The sequence below is a fragment of the Phycodurus eques genome, chromosome 2 (assembly GCF_024500275.1).
Source record: "Phycodurus eques isolate BA_2022a chromosome 2, UOR_Pequ_1.1, whole genome shotgun sequence".
NCBI classification, from domain to species: Eukaryota; Metazoa; Chordata; class Actinopteri; order Syngnathiformes; family Syngnathidae; genus Phycodurus; species Phycodurus eques.
The window spans coordinates 24,678,681-24,701,512 of record NC_084526.1 but is presented as its reverse complement, the minus strand read 5'-3'; the positions used below and the strand labels follow the sequence as shown (position 1 = coordinate 24,701,512).

The 22,832-nt window shown below is 40.4% G+C and overlaps 1 protein-coding gene across 6 annotated transcripts in view; it reads right to left on the bottom strand.

Annotated features, from left to right (window-relative positions):
- Positions 1 to 22,832, bottom strand: part of LOC133398843 (multiple C2 and transmembrane domain-containing protein 2-like) — a 61,564-nt gene that overhangs the window by 34,682 nt on the left and 4,050 nt on the right. For all 6 annotated transcript variants that reach the window (XM_061670038.1, XM_061670042.1, XM_061670048.1 and 3 more), the window contains exons 2-5: positions 16,237 to 16,788; positions 9,312 to 9,423; positions 460 to 602; positions 297 to 373 (exon numbers count right to left, since the gene is read on the bottom strand). In XM_061670038.1, the coding sequence (XP_061526022.1) occupies positions 297 to 373; positions 460 to 602; positions 9,312 to 9,423; positions 16,237 to 16,740 (836 nt within the window). In that variant the 5' untranslated portion in view covers positions 16,741 to 16,788. The remainder of the gene's footprint in view (positions 1 to 296; positions 374 to 459; positions 603 to 9,311; positions 9,424 to 16,236; positions 16,789 to 22,832) is intronic.

Sequence of the window (22,832 nt, the reverse complement as noted above, 5' to 3'; positions counted from 1 at the left end):
TTTAGTGACTTCCTGTGACAGCGTAACAGCACCACTTAAGGCCTGGCTACTGCCTATACCACACCGTTCTAGTTTTTGTTTGTGTGGACACACACATTTCTTGAAACAATTCCATGTTTATAGGAAACTTTAAAAACAAAGAAACATATTCGCTACCTTTCCGTAAGGACAGGGGCCTTAATCTTTAGTGAACCTACATAGATATTTTGGTAAATATAAAAGACAATCTTGAGTCTTTAATGAACGTAACATACATTTCCATAAAGCCAACAAAAGAGATGATTGACAGAGCTCACTTGTCCAGATCCAGGTCGCTGAGGAGGATGCTGGCCGAACCCATGAAATCATCGGTGGTCAGGTCACGGTCGTACACCTGTGTTGAGACAGCCACAGTTACCAAGGTGACAGATAAAAAAATAAAAAATACTTACCTTTTTTGTGGTCATCATGGTGACCCACCTTGACGTAGAGCCACTGGCTGAGGTTCCGGACCGGAATGGAAAAGTTCTCGCTCCACGTGGGGTTCAGGTTCTTAAAGACCACTTTGCTCTTGTAGATTGTCTTGCCCTCCAGCTTGAACTTCACGTATGGGTCACTGGTGCCTGAAAATGGGGGGTAGGAAAAAAAAAATAATAATAATAATTATGTACCGTACTTTCTCGTGTATAATGCGCATTTCCCCCCCCCCCCCCCCAAAAATTGTCAAAAGTCAATAGTGCGCATTATACATAGGTATAGGAGAAAATGGGGGGGGGGGGGGGGGGGAGCTTTCAAATTTGATGTTTTCCACCATCTAGAGGTTATGAAAAAGCTGTACACTTTCTTTCCAATATGCCACCGCCACCTAGAGGTTATGAAAAAGGTGCACTTTCATTCTAATATGCCACCGCCACCGAGAGGTTATGAAAAAGGTGTAGCCTACACTTTCATACCAATATGACAGGGGTACATATGACTGCATATATCTGCAGTTGTCCTCCTAGGTTTACATACACAGGCATAATCTGTGAAATATTTTATTTATTTATTTATTTATTTTAAATACGACTGATGACTGAACAACAACCATCATTAATTTTTTTATTTTATTTTGTTGAATGATAATGATTTTCTGAAATGCTTGACAGTTTAATTTTCCATTAAAATAAAATTAAATGTGTTTCGCCAGGTCCTTCATGTTTTCTTTCAAGAATTGTACACATCTTCCAAATTCTGCCTGGGTAATCAAACATATGAGCACAACTGTGTGTTTTCTCATTTACCAAATAAATGTACGGCTGTGAATTTCAAAATAAGAGCCAGTAAATAAAAAGAAAGTATTGTGTTCAAATAAAGTGCTTAACTTAAGAATAATTCAAAATACAGATAATACTTCATGTTTTGATCATATGGGTAGAATGAAAATCATGCATTGTAAAAATGCATTATACATACGTAGAAGGGTTTTCCAGAATTTTGAGGTTAACTTTGGGGGTTCGTATTATACATGGGTTTGCATGAGACACGAGAAATTATGGTATATTAGGTTTAATGGAGAATAAATTGCCTTTGATGTTAGGTTTATCAAAGACTAAACTGACTTCTATGTTTACAGAAACTTGTATGCTGGGTTCATTTAAAATCTTAATTGATGTTTACCAAGACACATACGTTAGTTTAACAAAAGACTGAATTGTCTTAGATGTTAATAAAACACGTATGTTAGGGTCTGTGAAGACTTATTTGTCTTTGATGTAGTTTTATGAAAGACAACATTTTCTCTGGCGTTTACAAAAACAAGTATTGTGGGTAATGAACCCAAAAAGTAAACTGGTTTTGATGGTTATAAAAAAAGGTAGATTTAGGTTAATTGAAAATTGCCTTCGATGTTTATGAAAAGACATATGTTGGGTTCTTTGCAGAATAAATTTTCTTTGATGTTTATAAACGTACGTTTGGGTCATTAAACACCGAAATTGTCTGATTTTTATGATTTTTTTAATTTAAGACTGAATTGTACTAGATGTTTACAAAAAATACTATTGGTTATTTGAAGTCTCAACTGTCTTTTCACAAAACATACTTTGTACAAAAGTCAATGCTAGTTTTGTTTTTATAATGATCCTTTTTCACAGCAATCAATATTACTTTTAACGAATAGGACACAACAGGTTCAACGAATAAAACACTGAGAGCCACAAAACTAGGAGAAATCAATGAAGGAACAACTAATTATATTTCAACAACAAATTACATTTAAAACGAGTTTGCTAATGATTTGGGAAAAGGGTGCTTTTTTTTTTTTTTTACCATGTGATTCAATCTATAAGTATAATTGAAAACTGTCCAACGCCAGAATCATAATGGCACCTCACATTTGGTTTTTTTTATGCTCCATGGACCAGGAAGTAGCCTACTAACTAACCAACAGAAATACAAAGCTCTATGAATTGTTTTCACCTTTATTCATTTATTTATGCCTGGGTTGAGGTTTGCCCTCTACTTAGTAGCATTATAGTTACAGTATATATGATCATTATAGAATTGCTAAAACAACAAACCTAATGGTGGATTAAGATTAAGATTTTTGCATGGTACCGTATGTTAGGTATATGGAAGACCAATTTATTTTTTATGTTGATGAGAAGGTTCATTGATGACCACATTGGCATAGCTGTTTAGACTGCACAGACTGGAGTGTCTTTGAAAATTCAGCTGGCAGCCTGGATGAATATACAGACACTGTCACATCCTATATCAGTTTCTGTGAAGAGGTTTGTGTACCAACAAAATCATTTCGGATATTCAACAACAACAAGCCGTGGTTCACTGCTAAACTTAAGCAGCTTCGCCAAGCTAAGGAAGATGCATATCAGAGCGGGGACAGGGCCCTGTATAATCGAGCTAGAAACCAGCTTACTAAAGAAATTAACATTGCAAAGAGGATCTATGCAGCAAAGTTGGAAAAACAGTTTAGCGCGAACGACTCTAAATCAGTCTGGTTTAGCTGACTAATTACAAGCGACGATCCCCCCAAGCTGAGAACAATAGCACACTAGCCAACGACTTGAATACCTTCTACTGCAGATTTGAAAAGGACAGTTTCACTCCACAAACCCACCCGGCCGCACCCGTGACCACAACCACACCCCTGACTTCTGCGTTAACCATCCATGAACAGGATGTGAGACGCATCTTCAAACAACAGAAGATTAACAAAGCGGCAGGACCGGACCATGTGTTTCCCCTGCCTCAAAGTCTGCAGCGGACCAGCTCGCTCCAGTCTTCACACAGATCTTCAATAGATCTCTGGAACTGTGCGAAGTACCATCCTGTTTCAAACGCTCCACCATCATTCCAGTCCCCAAGAAACCTACAATCTCGGGTCTAAATGATTACAGGCCTGTCGCCTTGACATCTGTGGTCATGAAGTCCTTTGAACGTCTCGTGCTGGACCACCTCAAGAGTGTCACAGGTCTCCTGCTGGACCCCCTGCAGTTTGCCTACCAAGCGAACAGGTCTGCGGGTGATGCAGTCAACATGGGACTGCACTTCATCCTAGAACACCTCGACAGTGCAGGGACCTACGCGAGGATCCTGTTCGTGGACTTCAGCTCAGCGTTCAACATCATCATCCCTGAACTCCTTTCAACCAAGCTTCTCCAGCTCACCGTCTCACCTGCCATCTGCCAGTGGATTGACAGCTTTCTGACGGGCAGGACACAGCAGGTCAGGCTGGGGGAGGCCACCTCATCCACACGCAGCATCAGCACTAGGGCGCCCCAAGGTCGTGTCCTTTCTCCGCTGCTCTTCTCTCTCTACACGAACGACTGCACCTCAGCGAACCAGACTGTCAAGCTCCTGAAGTTTGCAGATGACACCACTGTCATCGGCCTCATCAAGGACGGTGACGAGTCTGCATATCGACAGGAAGCGGAGCGGCTGGAGCTGTGGTGCGGCCGACACAAATTTGAGCTGAACACGCTCAAGACTGTAGAGATGATCGTAACTTCAGGAGGCATCCTTCGCCACAGCTGCCCCTCACGTTGTCCAGCTGCCTTGTGTCAACCGTCGAGACCTTCAAGTTCCTGGGAATTACAATCTCTCAGGACCTGAAGTGGGCGACCAACATCAACTCCGTCCTCAACAAGGCCCAGCAGAGGATGTACTTCCTGCGGCTTCTGAGAAAGCACGGCCTGCCACCGGAGCTGCTGAGACAGTTCTACACAGCGGTCATCGAATCAGTCCTGTGTTCTTCCATCACAGTCTGGTTTGGTGCTGCTACAAAAAAGGACAAACTCCGACTGCAACGGACAATCAAAACTGCTGAAAGGATTGTCGGTACCCCCCTACCCACCATTGAGGACTTGCACCCTGCCAGAACTAAGACAAGGGCGTGCAAAATCCTCTCGGACCGTCTGCACCCCGGTCACCAGCTCTTCCAGCTCCTTCCCTCAGGTAGGCGCTACCGATCAACGCAAACTAGAACTAGTAGACATTCCAACAGCTTCTTCCCTCTTGCGATCAACTTCTTAAACACCTAACCTATAATTCCATTACAACAAGCTGGAAATTTTTTGACTTGAGTTCGTTGTCACATTTCTGTGGGGCCAATTATGTATTACTCGTGCACTCACTGTAGTTGTCTCGCCATGCTGCACTATTTGCATATACTGGCCACTCATGCCAGAGTAGCATCTGCTCCATTTGCACACTGATTGAGGAGTACCTGTAACATTTGCACAACCAACATTGTCCCAGATGATCGCACTACTCCTCACTTTAAACCGCATACTCTCCTTGAAGTCTCAGCGCCCTTTGCACAATGGTCATTGCACCGGACTATTGCAATATTAGTCATTGGAACTGCTCTAAGTGCTAGAGGACTCTGCATCTTTTTGCACAATTGTTTTTTGTCAATGTCTTTATGTCCCCAAAGTGTTCTGTAAATTGACTGTCTGTTGTACTAGAGCGGCTCCAACTACCGGAGACAAATTCCTTGTGTGTTTTGGACATACTTGGCAAATAAAGATGATTCTGATTCTGATATGAATACACAGTTTTGCTTTTTTGGGAGTTGTTTTATGGTTTACAAGAGGAAGCTAAGCACATAAACCTTGCTAAAAACAAAACAAAAAAACATGAAATTTTAAAAAACAAGAAAAAAGGACTTGTTGAGCACAGCTTGGATTACAAAAAAAAAAAATGAAGTCAGATGTTGTTTCTCAACGTCTACTGGAAGTTGCCACATGTGATTTCCAGTAAAGAAAAACGACACCCCCTTTCAAAGTCTATGTTTTGGTTTGATGAGCCACAACTTCCTGTTCTGCTCCCACAGTAAAATTATTGCTAACCCGAGCCACATTTCCCTATTCTAATTAGCATAGCGACAGCGTTTGTTTACTTATGCCAACATTTATTTTTTTTGGCTTCTGTTGCAGATTAAATTTTGACCAGTCAATCTAACGGTTGTAATACTTACCGCAGGGAGCTACAAAGCACCAACACGTTCTAAGGCTTACACTTTAAATTTCAACTCACCTAATGTGTGTGTTTTGGAAACATCCAAAAGTGATTCAAAAACATCCCAATGAACCTCATGTAATTTTTTTTTGTACACCTCAAAACATTTTATATTTTTCAACAACCCCGTGAACATGTTTTTGTAAACAAAGACAGGTTTGTCTTCAATGAAAGCAATGCTGGAGAAACTTTGGAGTCTTGAATTCACAAAATGTACGTCTTTTTGTAAACAAAAAACATTTTAGTCATCAATGAACCTTATGTAGTAATTCAGTGGAGTCTTGAATTTACAAAATGTACATCTTTTTGTAAACGAAAACATTTTAGTCATCAATGAACCTTAGGTAGTAATTTATTAAAATTGAAGACCATTTAGTCTTTAATGAACCAAACAATTAAGACTTCAATGAACGCAATGTACGCGTTTTTGTAACCATTCCAAAAATGTTTTGTCTTGAACAAATCCAACGTATGTTTTAGTCTTTAATGCTACTAACGTAGTGATTCATTACAAGTGAAGACAATTTAGCCTTTCATGAACCAAACAATGTTTTTTATGAGCGTCAAAGACAATTTGTCTACAATTAACCTTAGGTACGCTTTCATAAATATCAGACATTAGTCAACAATGAACTCAACATGCATGCCCCCCACAATTAAAAAAAAAAAAAAAAAAAAAAAAAAAAAAAAAAAAAGTCTCTTATGAACATTCCACTGTTTTTGGCTGGAAGCTAAATGCAGCGCATCTTTGAACAATGTTGCCTGTTGATGGTTTTGCTGCAGTATCTTTAGTGTTGTACTAACAACTGAATAGCTAATCAAACAAGTGCTCAGCTTCTGCTTCAACAAACTAGAAAAGTCAGACTTTGATCCCGTCTCATGTTTAGCGTTATCTGTCCTGGTGCAGGGTAAACATACAGTAGCGGGGTGTGCCTCAGACAGGTTACAATACACCACCTGGAACCCTACACCTACAAGAACAATATGGCTAACCCATCGCTAACGCAGCGAGATTATCTCACATTCCTAACAGTCAATCATTTGACAGGAACATTTACGGCAAACTGACCATTCGATTTAGGGAGAAAGGTAGGGCTGGGTGTTAACGATTTGGTCTCTCCATTTCGCATGCGACATTTTTTTAAAAAAACAACTAGCAACTTTAGTCTTCAATGAAACTTAATTAAACGAAAGACTATTTAGACTTCAATTAACCCTTTGTACCTGCATTTTAAAACTTTGTCACTGATTCTGTTCATAACTTTTATAGACAGAATCTCTAGGCGCAGCAGAGGCGTAGAGGGGGTCCGGTTTGGTGGTCTCAGTATTGCATCTGTGCTTTTTGCAGATGTGTCAATAATGCCGCACACAGCCTAAGAGAAACCTGTTGCGACATACTGTTGCCGTTTGCCATTGTCATTTGCCTTTTCTATAAGCAAAAGGAGGGGGGGGGGGGGGGACTACTCAAATAGAGACTCTGATTTTGTGAGGGAAGAAAAAAATCTGTTTTATTTTAAAACCATTTGGGCCAGCTTCAATGTAAGGTTGAGGCAACTAAAGAAGGACAGACTCCATTTTTGATCAGGATAAAGATGCAATTTATTTTATTTTTTTTACTTGCTTACTTACTTATGTAGAGCCATTCTCAAGTAATTCCTGTTTCTTTTCTGCACCCAGGCTGCCATACCCTTCAACCCTTTCAAATGTCTTGAAACTTTCGGGGATTATTTTTTATGTTTTTCCTACCGGGACTCATCTGTTTTGTGGATAGCCAAGCTCACATTTCACAGTTTGGTTTCCAGGAGAATCATTGGTTTTCTTTAAGGATAATTGGGCGTAAGGGCACCTCCCTTAACTAAAGCCATTGTTTAGAATCAGATGTTTTACGGCGGTTGTGTCAATTCACATCAAACAGGTACTTTATGTACAGTGCTTACATGTTTACTATAAGATTATTAGATAGACCAGTGTCGATTGAGAGTACGATGAGCTGAAGCGGAACATGTGATAAAAGACAATCGAGCAGAGTTGTTGTGAAAAAGCAACAGGAAATGCGATAAGGTGGCAAGAAAGAAGATAAAGTGAGTTTATATAAATCAATGCATTGTTTCACAATTCAAAATAGTTACCAGTGTCTTAATAACATGCACTGTATGTGGCATGACTATAGATTATATTGTGTAAAATAATTTTAATTCAAATATATATATATTTTTTAAATGTCAGAAACCTGTGTGTGCATTTTAATACTTTAAAAACATTCCTGTATAAAAACTCAAATGACATTCACCAATTAGTGTTTAAAAAAACAAAAACAAACAAAAAAAACGGGGAAAAAAATTGTATACCTATGTGCATTTGAATACTTTGAATACTAAAAAAAATAACAACTCACTAACAAGCATATGCATGCTGCATCTTGACCACTTTCAAACAAAACATGGCACATTCTGAAATAGTGTGTATCCAGGCACTTAAAAAGCGCAAATGTTTGTTTGACAGCTAATTAACAAATAATTATTGACTCTAAGAAAGGGGCGGGACATTTGTAATTTTGATTGGATGGGAATTTAAATCAATTTTACTAATTGACAAACCAAATGTGGGCTATTACAATTTTGACTCCTGGCAGAGCTATCGGCAGCCTACGGGCGACACGTTGGAGACGCATACGCTACAGGCACAACTATTTGTATGACATGGGGTGCCATTATTTCAAGCCATGACTGTATAAAAAGACATGCTGTGGACACAGTCACATCGACCCAATGGCCACTCTCTTTTTCTATTGTACAGCTGCTATTTGGCTGCTCGTCGCCGTCACTGTCAGGTTCTGACCTCCTGATCAGCTCAAACATGTACGGTATGACGATGCCAAGATCCGTTGGGTGCTCCTGTACATCGAAATCCTCCTCCTCCTCATTCCACCACGCTCGCCATTGCGTATAGAGTGGAGCACGCTGTGTTTGTCAATTGCAACGTCACTTCCGGTAGCCCTTGCGGTGGATGGAGTAACCACACCCCAGTGTCTTAAGCTTCGGCTATGTTCGGGGAGTGCTCAACGCATAATAAAAACCTCATTTTTAGCTAAACTATAGTTGACAACTTGCTGGAAGTGACGTGCATGTATTACATAACATAAACAATGCAAATATGAATTTTAACTGACCCCATAAAATCTTTGTTCTCTGTCCTTTAATATGCCATCACTGTCGTATGAAAACCATATTTGTGCTGGGAAGGAGGGGGAAAACAAACAAAAAATAAATAAATAAACAAAGGCAACCACCCAAGTTTCACCTAAAGACATGAAATTCGGTGGACATGGTAAATGGAGTGATCTAGGGACATGTCTATGCCAATAGATTGCATTAAAAGTCTCAATTATGCACCAGATTGAACAGGAAGCCAGCCATTTCAGTTGAAAGCAGCTATTTCCAGCGAATTCCAAGACTGGCACTTTAATGAACTCCTCCGAGGGAATTTGCCCAAATGAGTCTTGTACACCATCAGAAGCAGGTGTACGAGACAGATGGTTGACGTTAAATTTCCAACCTTTTTTTGTTACGTCATCTAATGTGGGCAAGAGCATGGCATAAAAATTTGAAGGTCGTTTTAAGGATTGTTATGAAAAAGATTTGGAATTATGTGAAAATTTAGCCCGCGCAGACAGTTTCACTTAGGAGCATGAAATTGGGTAGACATGTCTATCGTAACAGGATGCACGAAAAAGTCTCCAGGACCCATGCACGAAATTAAATAGGGAGTCAGCTATTTTGGTATGAAGCAGCCATTTCTTTTCTTCTTACCGCAGCGGTCCCTGATGACTAGGTTGCGTCCCTCCTTCAGGTTGATGGTGAGTAAAAAGGAGCGCAGAGATTCTTTCCTGCCCTCGAAGACGCCGGTAGACTCCATTTCACCCTGGACACACACACACACACAATTTAGTATGCATTTGTTTCATCACAACTTACAAATTTCAATTACCCTGAAATTTCACAAATTTATCATTTTCAGGAAAAAATCTTCAAAATAGGATATCTTCAGCTCAGTGAACTTCTAAAGGATCAACTAAAAAAACTAATTGTCACTAAGAAAACATGACAAAGTTGCAATGTTACAATAAAAAGGTTGAAACAATAGAAGTTATTAGAAAAAGTAATGTTTTGGGGAAAAAAATATTTGATGAAAAACTTGAAAAGATGAAAGTGTAAAGTAAAATAGAACTTGCACATTTATGACAAAAAAAAAGTGAAAATACTGTACTGTATAGTTACGAGCAAAAATGATACTGGAATGAAAAAGTGGCAAAGTTACACGAAAAAGGTAAGTAACAAGAAAAACTTTTATAAACAGCAAAATAAAATGTAAAAGAAGCAAGAGGAAAGTTATGAGAAAACAGTCACAAAGAAAAAATTGTAATGCGCAATAGCAGGTGGATGACAATTTTAACTTTGAACATAGAAGCATATGGACTAGGGCTGCAATTAACAATTATTTTAATAATCGATTAATATGTCAATTCAGTTTTAGATTAACTAATATTTAATGTTTAAAGGCTGAAATTCTGAGAATTTGGACAATTTTAAGTTAAACAAGGTCTCTAACCAATTCATCAATTATCAAAATAGTTGCCGATTGACTTGATTATCGATTAGCTGCCAATTCATCGATTAATTGTTGCACTTCTAATATAAACTGTTTGGTGACGCTAAATTGCAAAACTTTGCCTACGTCATGGCGTCAAATTTGATGATGATTGCAAGGATTGTCCTTGAACAAGAGGAACATCCCACCGCCTACCGGCAAACCCACCCGGAAAGTTTAAAAAATAAAAATAAAAACCATGACACCAGCTTCATTGATGGACAGAGTTGGATACATGAAGGTCTCCAAGACCCATGCCCAAAACTGAAGATTCGGCCAACAATTTTTGTTTGAAGAAACCATTTGAACTCGAAGGCGTGTACGTTGGCAAACTCCATCCATCCATCCATTTTCTTTACCGCTCATCCTCACTAGGGTCACAGGCTGCTGGAGCCTATCCCAGCTATCTTCGGGTGGGAGACGGGGTTGACACTGAACCGGTCGCCAGCCAATCGCAGGGCACATAGAAACAAACAACCATTCGCACTCACATTCACACCTATAGGCAATTTAAGAGTCTTCAATCAACCTACCACGCATCTTTTTGGGATGTGGGAGGAAAACGGAGTGCCCGGAGAAAACCACATTGGCAAACTCCTACTAGGCAATTTGCCCAAATGAGCCCCAGTCAGAAGCAGGTATACTAGACAGATGGGCGAGGCTACGTTGCAAACCTTTTTTTTTTGCCTATGCCATCTAATGTGGGCAGAGCATGGCGTTAAATTTGAAGGTAATTTCAAGGATTGGCCATAAAAAGAGGAGGTGAGGGGCGTTTGGAAAGTTTTTACAAATGTCTACTGATACTATTCAATACGTCTAAGAAGACAGGTCACACGGAAAAGTACTCAAGTAAGTACCCATGCCCGTAATAGAACAGGAGGTCAGCTATTTTGGTTTGAAACAACCATTTTGGGTGAATTCCATTGGGAACTCATACTGGGGAATTTGCCCTAAATCGAAAGCAGGTATAATAGACCATTGGTTCTGTACTATTGTCACCCTGGATGCCTTTTTTTAATTTATTTTTTATTATCATCATCGCTAAGTCGCGACCCACTTTTACAGACATTAGAAACAATAAAGAAGACGTGTTGTTAAAAAAGTATATCTTGGCACCGGTCTCTTCTTTTTAGGGAATTGCAACATCAATAGTTTGTTTTCTTTTTCGGAAATCAAAGCAGACCAAAGTAACTGTCACAGATTTAACAGTCTGAATTATTATGTGATACATTTTTTACTACGTCGGTGACTACTTTTGGGTCCCAACCCACCAATTGAGAAGCATTGTCTGGGTGACATTAAATTATGAAGTTTTGTTCCCATACCACATAACGTGGGTATAATGTCAAAGTTTGATGATCATTTCAAAGATTCATCTTGAGAATTTGCAGGTTTACTTTTTTTTTGTTCCTGAAAAGAGGAAACAAATGTAACATATGCAGGGTGACACAAAACTGTATTCTCCGTAAAAAATTCTCTGACGTCTTCTTTTGTCAACAGACTGAAGTGTTTGATAACAAATAAAAGCCGCTGGTTAATACTGTAAAAACGTCCTCACCCTGTGTCATGTCATCAAAAGTGTGGTAGCAAAAAGTCCTGAGGTACCCTTGTTCTAACTGAGCAGAAGCTCTGAGCAGCAGCCGCTCGCCAACATCCACTGCAGCAGCTGGGCGGCGGTGGTGACACGAGATACCCTGTCTACAATACCTCGGCTTTTGTTGCGCCGCCAAGGCTGTTTGCTCACTGGCAAGCTTTCATATTGCTCAGACGTCGCACAATGGCGGCAAAAAAGAAAAGACTGGAATCTGATTTGTAAACACCAGAGGGATTACATCATGACTCTCGATCGTCGTATGTATTGAACTCATCTGACTACACTATGCACATGCACACCTGCACAGTCCAATCAGTCCAACACAACAGACCAATAAACTACTGCAGGCTTGACAGTGAACAGCAGCTGGATGGAAGATTCCAGCAGAGCTACGACAGACAGACAAGGCTACTTGGAGAGAAAACAGGGTGGTAAACTTCTCAAGATGATTCAGAGGAAGTTCCTGATCGCAGTGGTGGAAGTTAACAGCTGACCAGCTGCTAACGGCTAAGGTACAATAACTGCCCAACAAAAGAAAGCGTCATTCACGATATACAGTGTGTATTTTAAAAATGACTATTTATATTTATGAGTGACTCAAAAACATGATTGAGGATTATAGTTTGGGGCATATTTTGGGTTTAAACTATTAATATAGGTATTTCTAAAAAAATTTAGGGGAGGGTGGCGGTACCTTACACATAGAACGTGGCAGAAAAATATCAACTTAGAAGGCCAGTGTTGCTACCTCACACACAGTACAGCAAGCAAAGAAAATGCCAGCGAGGATGGCCAGTGTGGAAGATGCTTTCAATTCGTACCGCATTGTCTAGGTAGTGAAAACCCATAAAGCCTCCATTTCAAGACAAAGAAGCCATCAAATTCAGCAAAATTCTGCTTCTACACATGTGCTCAATGTGTCAAACGACATGCTTGCGAGTGCTTCAAAGCCTGACTTCAGAGTGCTCAACTAAACCTGCAGCCTCGTGACACACCCAAAAACATACACACACACACACCTGTGAAGGAGTATTGACAATGAACGTTGCTGGATGGGATATTTCACACCTGTCACGGCACGATTGTTACGGTGGATTTCAAACATACTTTGTTAAGCGGCAGAATCAAATTTCAGACTCAGTTGTGTTGTTAAAAGAAATTATTGTGTTCCGGGACACATCCTGAGCAAATACACCCGACACCTGTCATGTGACCATCTCAGAGGTGGACAATTCCTTTTCCAAAGGGGCCATGTGGGAAACAAGAACGGTTGTCGCCAGCCCACAACATGCTAAACTACCGTATTTTCACGACCATATGGCGCACCGTATTAAAAGGCGCAGTCTCAGTCTCACGGGGTCTATTTCTGTATTAAACACATACATAAGACGCACCGTATTACTGAACGCAGGCATGGTAAGACATACGCTAGCTTAAAACATACGGTAGCTTGCAGGCACGCTAAAACAATTTTTTTTTTAAAGGCAGCGGGAGCAAAACTGAGTTCGGTTGTACGTTATTGAAGTATTTAACAATGTACTCACGTTATTTTTTGATCAATCCTCATCCACAAATCCATCAAAGTCCTCATCTTCTGTATCAGAAATGAACAGCTGGGCAAGTTCTCCAACAAACACGCCGGGTCCCCTCTCGTCATAGTCAGAGTCAGTCTCGTTGCCGTGCGGCTCCTCAGAAATGATGCCGGCTTTTACGAAAGCTCGAACAACAGTGCAAGCGGACACGTTAGCCCCAGCGCTGCCCCCTAGTCTTAGTAAAACTGTGTTCGTCATCTGTCATCCATCGCTCCCACGGCGCTCACTTCACTTTGAACGCCCTGTTTATATGGATGTCCAGCGGTTCGTCAAGCCTCCCGGAATGACGGCAAGCCCCGAGTTATTGCGCTCAGTCGAATGGTGACTTGAGACGCTTCTCCCAGCTGTTCTTTGCTTATTAATCCATTGCTCGAGTTGGTCTTCCAACTCGGGCCACCTTGCCTTGTTTCTGCGTTTTGTTTTTCTTTTTATTCCGCGGAAACTCAACTTCGTCTTCTTGACTTGGCGAAGCTCGGTTTCCTGGTTCCTCCCCTTGCAAACCATGGATTCGTTGATCTTGAACTCTCTCGCGGCTGCTCGATTCCCATGTTCCTCCGCGTACCTGATAGCTTGCAGTTTAAACTGTGCTTCGTAAGAGTGTCTCTTCATAGGTGAAATTTTCGGGGGTCCTTTGCCAAACCGATGTTGTTTTGCACAATGCACACCCCGGAAATATTCCCAGTCAGTCAAGCGGAAAAAAATAAATAAATAAACAAATTTAAACTGTAAACTATATACCTACTGGGTGCGTGGCTTTAGCATCCTAATTCACGCACCCTTCCGACATCCTCAGCCACGTCCGCTTTTCCTCTGTGTAAGCAGTGTGTCGGCAGGAAATGTTTTAAAAAAACAAACAAACAAAAACAAAAACAAAAAAAGTCAAGCGGAGCGCTCATCACAACATTTATAGATGTTGGAACTTCGTGTACACACAAGGCGTGCCGCATTATAAGGCGCCCCGTCCATTTTGGAGAAAATCTAAGACTTTTAAGTGCACCTTATGGTCATGAAAATACGGTATACTGTGTTTAATATAAATTGAATGGGTATATATAAAGCAGTCAATTGAATTGTTTTGAAAATATTCTACTTGTTGGTATTTGTTATCATTCAAAAATTCAAATGTTAAACAAAATTATAAGCAGTAATAATCAAATTAAATTACAGATAAAAAGTGTGTCAATCAAATAAAATTTTCTATAATTCTAAAGAGTGCTGACATTTTGGGCACCAACAGCTTAGTCATTAGTGGGGATTCCCAAATCATTATCAGGGCCAGTCGCCCTATTCCCTCCACCTTGCAGGAAATGAGAATGTTGCTAACATTAGGGCAGTGGTGGCAAATAAGGAAACAAATACTTTATTATGTACTTAAGTAGATTTTTCAGGTACTTGTACTTTACACGAGTATGTATTTTTCTGATGACTTTTTGTTTGTCTCAAACAGTCATGATGTCTCACATCAACATATTTTCCTTGGCACTACTGTACTTTCTAATTTAGACAGGGCTTTGGTGGCATCTAAGGGTGTAGGGACGTTCGATACCACTTTTTTTCCCCCAGACAGACACCAGTATGAGCATCCACTCTTTAATACTCATCGATACCACTAGTAATGTCATTAACACCATGACAGATAATTGTGAACAAATACCCCTCTTTCTTTCGAAAACAAATGATGACTCACCAATGTTTCAAACTGTCGCAATGTAGCACCAATTACTGACATAAGGCCTTTTCATACTGCACTTGCTCAGTAAGAAAGGTCAAGGGCAACATTACCGCGGCGCGGCAAACGCCGACCATGCCCATATTTCCAAGTGCTGAAGTAGCAGCCTCCAAGGAAGTCGGAACTCTGGAGGCTTTCCCAATTGAGTAGACCAGAACTGGGCCATATGTACTGTAATTGTCATTATTGCAAAAGAAAGCCCCGACTTTGCTTATTTTGAGGAGGAGGAGGTGACGTAGAAGCTCAAAAACAAAAAAAAAACAAAAAAGAAAAAGGGAAAGTGTGCATCCCATACTAATTTCATGGCAGGATCTCAGAGTTTATAAGCTCGTTCATGAGCTATAGTTCCATGAAGAGCGCATTGAGGTGTATTTCAGGCTGAGCAGGGACAGTTTGAAAGCCTCCTGCAGAGAGGGTTCATTATATCATTTTTCTGTTGTCCCAAAGCTCGGGACACTGGGACACCACATTTGTTATAATATTATTATATTTTTCCCTTGCCATTTTCAGTACAAGTCCTCCAAAATACTCAGAAATCACTCCTCCAGCCCCCCTCCTATTAGAGGCACTTTCTGAGGCCACGCGAAAATAGAAAACGTTTCTATTCAAGTGCACCTCGTGTCACGTCAGCCGCCCTCTGCACTTGCCGTGCAAAACCGCGACACGGCATTCCATAGTCCCGCCCCCTCAACACATAAAACAATGAATGAGAAAGTCGACGGCGGCTTGCACGTTGCCAAGTGCATTGAGAAAAGGCCTCACGTTTTCTTTTTTTGTTTTGGTTTTTTTGTTTTGCTTTAAGTATCAGTGGCTGGTAACGGCAGCCTTCACAAGTACTTGATACACTGAAATAAGGCCGATATCAGCCCGATATCGCTGATCCCTATTTGGGTGTTTTAGAGAGAGCACAAAAACTGTGAATAGGTGAGGCTTTCAATAAAAAGCTGGGGAAAGGTTCCAGAGAAAATAACTCGAATAGGTAAATTTGTGAAAAATTAACCGCAAATAGTAGTGATATTACTGTATTTAACGTTTTGTTTTTAGTTCTTAAAGACCTTGTGAGAGCCGGTCAGAGACTGTGGATGGGCCGGATGTGGCCTGCAATACATACTTTGCCCAGGTCTATGACAACCGATGACTTCCCAGAACACATTTTTACTACCAAAACTTACATGCGAGCTGTCGTCCGCACCGGCATCGGTGTCTGGGTTGTAAACAGTTATCATTTCGGGTAGGTCCAAGTCCTCAGCCTCTATTCCACCACCGCCACGGCCTCCTCGGCCCGACTGCCGATGCCACTCTGGGGTTCCATCGTCCATTTGCATGCTGTTGAACGACTCCTGAGAGGACGTCCAGTCTGTGTAGTCTGCAGGCACGCTTAGTGTGTGCTCACTCCCTGTGGCTACATTTCCTCCTCCCCCTCCTCCTCCTCCTCCACCTAAGCCACCTCGTCGGGCAGGATGGGCCAGTGGTGTGTTCGGGCTGCTGTAGCAGGGTGCGGGACTCTTGCGGAGGTAGGGTGAGGAGGATCCAGCGCCGTCCTGCTTGAAGTCGCGCATGTCTGGCACTGAGGAGCTGAGGCGGTGGTCGATGGCGGATGGTTCCAGACGGGAGCGGGCAGACCCTAATTTTTCCGCCTTGTCCCGCCGCAGCTTCCGGCGTAAGTTCTGCAGCATGCTGGGATTCTTGGTGTCTTGATTTTTTTAGCGCATGCTCACGGACATCTATGGCACAAAGAAAAATGAAACAAACAAAAAAAGAGACATTAGGAATGCTGTCATACACATTGTCATATTTGCCTTACTCACTATCAGTCTTCACTTACAACCCCAATTCCAATGAAGTTGGGACGTTGTGTTAAACATAAATAAAAACAGAATACAATCATTTGCAAATCATTTTCAACCTATACTTAATTGAATACACTACAAAGACAATATATTTAATATTCAAACTGATAAATGTTGTTTTTCAGCAAATAATCATTAACTTAGAATTTTATGGCTGCAACACGTTCCAAAAAAGCTGGGACAGGGTCATGTTTACCACTGTGTTACATCACCTTTTCTTTTAACAACATTCAATAAACGTTTGGGAACTGAGGACACTAATTGTTGAATCTTTGTAGGTGGAATTCTTTCCCATTCTTGCTTGATGTACAGCTTCAGTTGCACAACTGTCCAGGGTTTCTGTTGCCATATTTTTTGTTTCATAAACCTCCACACATTTTCAATAGGAGACAGTTATGGACTGCTGGGAGGCCAGTCTAGTGTTTTTACTTTTACTGCAAAGCCACCCTGTTGTACCACACATTGAAGGTGGCTTGGCATTGTCTTGCTGAAATAAGCAGGGGCGTCCATGAAAATTATGTTGCTTGGATGGCAGCATATGTTTCTCCAAAACCTGTATGTACCTTTCAGCATTAATGGTGCCTTCACAGATGTGTAAGTTACCCATGCCATTGGCACTAACACAGCCCCATACCATCACAGATGCTGGCTTTTGAACTTTGCGTCCATAACAGCCCGGATGGTTCTTTTCCTCTTTGGCCCGGCGGACACGACGTCCACAATTTACAAAAACAATTTGAAATGTGGACTCGTCGGACCACAGAACACTTTTCCTCAGTCCATCTTAGATGAGCTCTGGCTCAGAGAAGCCGGCGGCGTTTCTGGGTGTTGTTGATAAATGGCTTTTGCTTTGCATAGTATAGTTTCAAGTTTCACTTACGGATGTAGCGCCGAGCTGTATTTACTGACATTGGTTTTCTGAAGTGTTTGTGAGCTCACGTGGTGATATCCTTTACACGATGATGTCAGTTTTTGATGCAGTGCCACCGGAGGGATCGAAGGTCACGGGCATTCAATGTTGGTTTTCGGCCTTACTGCTTACATGCAGTGATTTCTCCAGATTCTCTGAACCTTTCGATGATATTATGGACCGTAGATGATGAAATCCCAAAATTCCTTGCAATTCAGGGAAGCTCCTTTTACACCCAATCATGGCACCCACCTATTCCCAATTAGCCTGTTCACCTGCGGGATGTTCCAAACAGGTGTTTGATGAGCATTCCTCAACTTTCTCAGTCTTTTTTGCCACCTGTCCCAGCTTTTTTGTACCGTGTTGAAGCCATAAAATTCCAAGTTAATGATTATTTGCTAAAAACAATAAAGTTTATCAGTTTGAACATTAAATATCTTGTCTTTGTAGTGTATTCAATTAAATGTAGGTAGTGTATTCAATTAAATGTAGGTTGAAATTAAATACTCTAACACAGACGAAGGTATGGTGCAAAAACTTAATTTTTTTATTTGTCACACTAGTTTAAAAATAAGTGAATATTTATTATTTAGTATTAAAACTATCAGTCTTGACTAAAACATCCAAGGTATTGTGCAAAAACAAATTTTAATGTTCCTAATTTTCATGCTAGAGTAAACAAAAGTTCACATTTACTTATGAAGCCAACAAAACACTCAGTCTTAACTTAAATTAGTAAGGTATGGTGCTAAAACTACATTTTTAACAGTTTTGTCATCCAAGTGTAAAAAGAAGTTGACCATTTTTGATATTTATGACTTTTTTATACATCTTAAAAAAACCAAGGACAACACGATAGCATGAAAGTTGCTCAAGTTGCAATAAGCAAAGTGTTGTGTATTGTCTATTATCTTTTGTGTTCTTACAGATGCTTTAGGGTCCTAACTTTTCCACCCCTTGAACACACCACTAAATTGCTATGGATGGACGCCAATACCTGAGGCAGTACGAGGACAGAAGAAACCAGTTCAATGACTCGCATTTACAAAACACAACAGGCAACCAAGGTATAGCACAGGGGTGGGAAAACTTTCAAACGTGTATGGAAAATAGTTCAGTTTAATAATAATATACAAATAAATTCTATTAGATATTATTTAATCGTAATTTTTTTTATAATTATTTAATATAACCATTTTAAATGACATGTTCAATATAAAATAATTCAATTTACAATAGATCAATCAGCCATTTTTTTATGAGATAAATGAATACTTTTTAAATAAGTCATAGATGAGGTGAAAACGTTGGTGCAATTAAAATATGTAAAAACAATTATAAAACAGATTTTCATTCTAAATTTGAAATTAAAATAGAATTAATTTAATTATAATTAACCACTAATGGAATTAAAATAAAATTTTGCATGTCTAGGTAAAGTTTATTATAATATTTTTACTCTTCCATTTACAACATTTATAATAAAATCAATCAAACAATTATTAAATGAGATAATGAAAACAATACATTTTATACATTTAATATTTGATCTCATTTTTTAGTGTTTTATTGTTTTGCTATTGTTATTTTTATTATTTCCAATAAATGAATAAACAAATTATTTGAGAAAAATGAATTGAAAATACTGGAATTAAATGTTTTATCCGTTCTAAACAAACAAAAAAAACCTTTAATGAACAAAATTTAAAAGTGAGTTTAAAATGTTAAATAGTTCATTTTAATGATAAAATACTACCTCACTCTCATTTTTGTATCATATTATTTAATCAATTTGCTGATAATTAAATTGTAATTAAAAATTAGTTCAGTAAAATAAACACAGAGAGTCAATGAGAGAGAGAGTCAATGAGAGAGAGAGAGAGAGAGATACTTATTTTCCTTTTGGCTTGTCCCTTTAGGGGTCGCCACAGCGCGTCATCCTTTTCCATGTAAGCCTATCTCCTGCATCCTCCTCTCAAACACCAACTACCCTCATGTCTTCCCTCGCGACACCCATCAATCTTCTCTTTGGTCTTCCTCCAGCTCTCTTGCCTGGCAGCTCCATCCTCATCATCCTTCTACCAATATACTCACTATTTCTCCTCTGGATGTGTCCAAACCATCAAAGTCTGCTCTCTCTAACTTTGTCTCCAAAACATCGAACCTTGGCTGTCCCTCTGATGAGCTCATTTCTAATTTTACCCAACCTGGTCAGTCTGAGAGCGAACCTCAACATCTTCATTTCCGCCACCTTCAGCGCCACTGTCTCTAATCCGTACATCATGGCTGGCCTCACCACTGTTTGATAAACTTTGCCCTTCATCCTAGCAGAGACTCTTCTGTCACATAACACACCTGACACCTTCCTCCACCCGTTGCAACCTGCTTGGACCCGTTTCTTCACTTCCTGACCACACTCACCATTGCTCTAGACGGTTGACCCCAAGTATCTAAAGTCCTACATCCTTGCTCTCTCTTCTCCCTGTAGCCCAAGTATGCCCAAAGTCCGGCCCACGGGCCAAATCCGGCCCATGTCCAAATTTCCTCCGGCCCGAAGCATCATGTCATAAAATCAATAATATGTGGCCCGCCAGCACAGTTTAGCACAGTGAACAATACATCCATCCATCCATCCATTTTCTGAGCCGCTTCTCCTCACTAGGGTCGCGGGGTAAACAATAAAGACATACAAAAAAAAAAAAAAAAAAAAGCTATTTTATATTTCACCAGAGGGTGGCAGTAGACCTGTGGCCGCACTCTCGTCGTGTGACCCCTTTGTGAACATTTACCCCTGTGGTATGTTTTTAGCCCATTTCTAAAATGGCAACTGAAACTAAAAAGAGGAAAGTTGACAACGAGGGCCGCAGTGTCCAGGACAAGTGGATTTCTTCACTGGCATACGAAACAACTGTGTCTGCCTAATTTGCCAAGAGACTGTAGCTGTTTTCAAATAATTGAATATTAAGAGGCATTACCAGACGAAACATGCTAACTACGACAAGCTACCGGCGAACAAACGCGCTGAAAAACTGAAGCCACTGGAAGCTGTTTTGATAGCACAGCAGCGCTTTTTCACAAGAGCAAACGAAAATTCTACAATGGCGAGCTATGAGTCTCAGTGAATTGATTTTTTGTGATGACCAAACCAGTTTTGTCAAATTTCTGTCATCTGATTTGACTATACTATAGTCAAATACTATATATATATATATATATATATATATATATATATATATATTTTTTTTTTTTTTTTTGTGATGACCAAACCACAGTTTTGTCAAATTTCTGTCATCTGATTTGACTATACTATAGTCAAATCAGATGACTATATTATACATTATAATAATAGTATAATCACTATACTAGCTGCATAGTCACTATACTATTCTTTGTCAAAATGCACTGGGATGTGATTTGTTAAAACAAAATCAATAAATACATGTTTCTAAAAAATGTCAGTCAACTTTCATAAAATAGTTAATTTGTATTTAATTTATTATTATTTTAACCTTCAACTATCCTGGTAATGCAATTGAAAACAGATTCTCATTTGCAATATCGACCGAGCTGCAGACAGCAAAGTGATATAGTTACATATTTACATGTTAATTTACGATGGTAATGGTTCGAGGAATGTCAGGCCGAATGGTCGGCCCCCATACATTTTCATCTGACCAAATCTGGCCCTCTTTGCAAAAAGTTTGGACACCCCTGCTGTAGCCTCACTCTTCCCCCACCACCCCTCTCATTCATGCACATATATTCTGTTTTACTTCGGCTAATCTTCATTCCTCTGCTTTCCAGTGCATGCCTCCATCTTTCTAACTGTTCCTCCACCTGCTCCCTGCTTTCACTGCAGATCACGTCATCTGCAAACATCACGATCCACGGGGATTCCAGTCTAACCTCATCTGTCAGCCTATCCATCACCACTGCAAACAGGAAGGGGCTCAGGGCTGATCCCACCTCCACCTTAAATTCCTCTGTCACACCTACAGCACACCTCGCCGCTGTTCTGCTGTTTGGCCTTTGCCACCTCTACCTTTGCTCTGTGTCGCATCTCAATGTATTCCTTCCGCCTCTCCTCGGTCCTCTCAGTGTCCCACAAAATCTTCGCTAACCTTTTTCCTTGTATGATTTCCTGTACTGTGAGGTTCCACCACCAAGTCTCCTTCTCTCCTTTCCTGCTAGAAGATACACCATGTACTCTCCTGCCAGCCTCTCTGATCACCTTGGCCACAGCGGTCCAGTCTTCTGGAAGCTCCTTCTGTCCACAGAGAGTCTGTTTCACCTCTTCCCGAAAAGCTGCACAAGGCTCGTCCTGTCTCAGCTTCCACCACATGGTACTCTGCTCCGCCTTTGTCTTCCTAATCTTCCTCCCCACCACCAGTCATTTTACACAGCACCATCCTATGCTGTCTAACCACACTTTCACCCTACCACTACCTTACAGTCGGTAACCTCCTTCAGATTACATCGTCTGCACACGATGTAATCCACCTGCGTGCTTCTACCTCCACTCCTGTAGGTCACCCTATGTTCGTGCCTCTTCTGGAATAAAAAGTGTTCACTACAGCGATTTACAAAGTATACCACCATCTGCCCCTCAAGTTACTTTCCTGGATGTCGTACTTACCCATCACTTCTTAATCACCCCTATTTCCTTCCCCAACATGTCCATTACAATCTGCACCAATCACGACTCTCTCTCTGTCTGGCATGCTCATAACTACTTCATCTAGCTCCTTCCAAAATTTCTCTTTCACCTCTAGGTCATATCCTACCTGTGGGGTATAGCCACTAATCGCATTATACATAACACCCTCAATTTCAAGTTTCAGCCTCATCACTCGATCTGATACTCATTTCACCTCCAAGACATTCTTAGCCAACCCTTCTTTTAAAATAACCCCGACTCCATTTCTCTTCCCATCTACACCATGGTAAAATAATTTAAACCCTGCCCTTAAACTTCGAGCCTTACTGCCTTTCCACCTGCTCTCCTGGA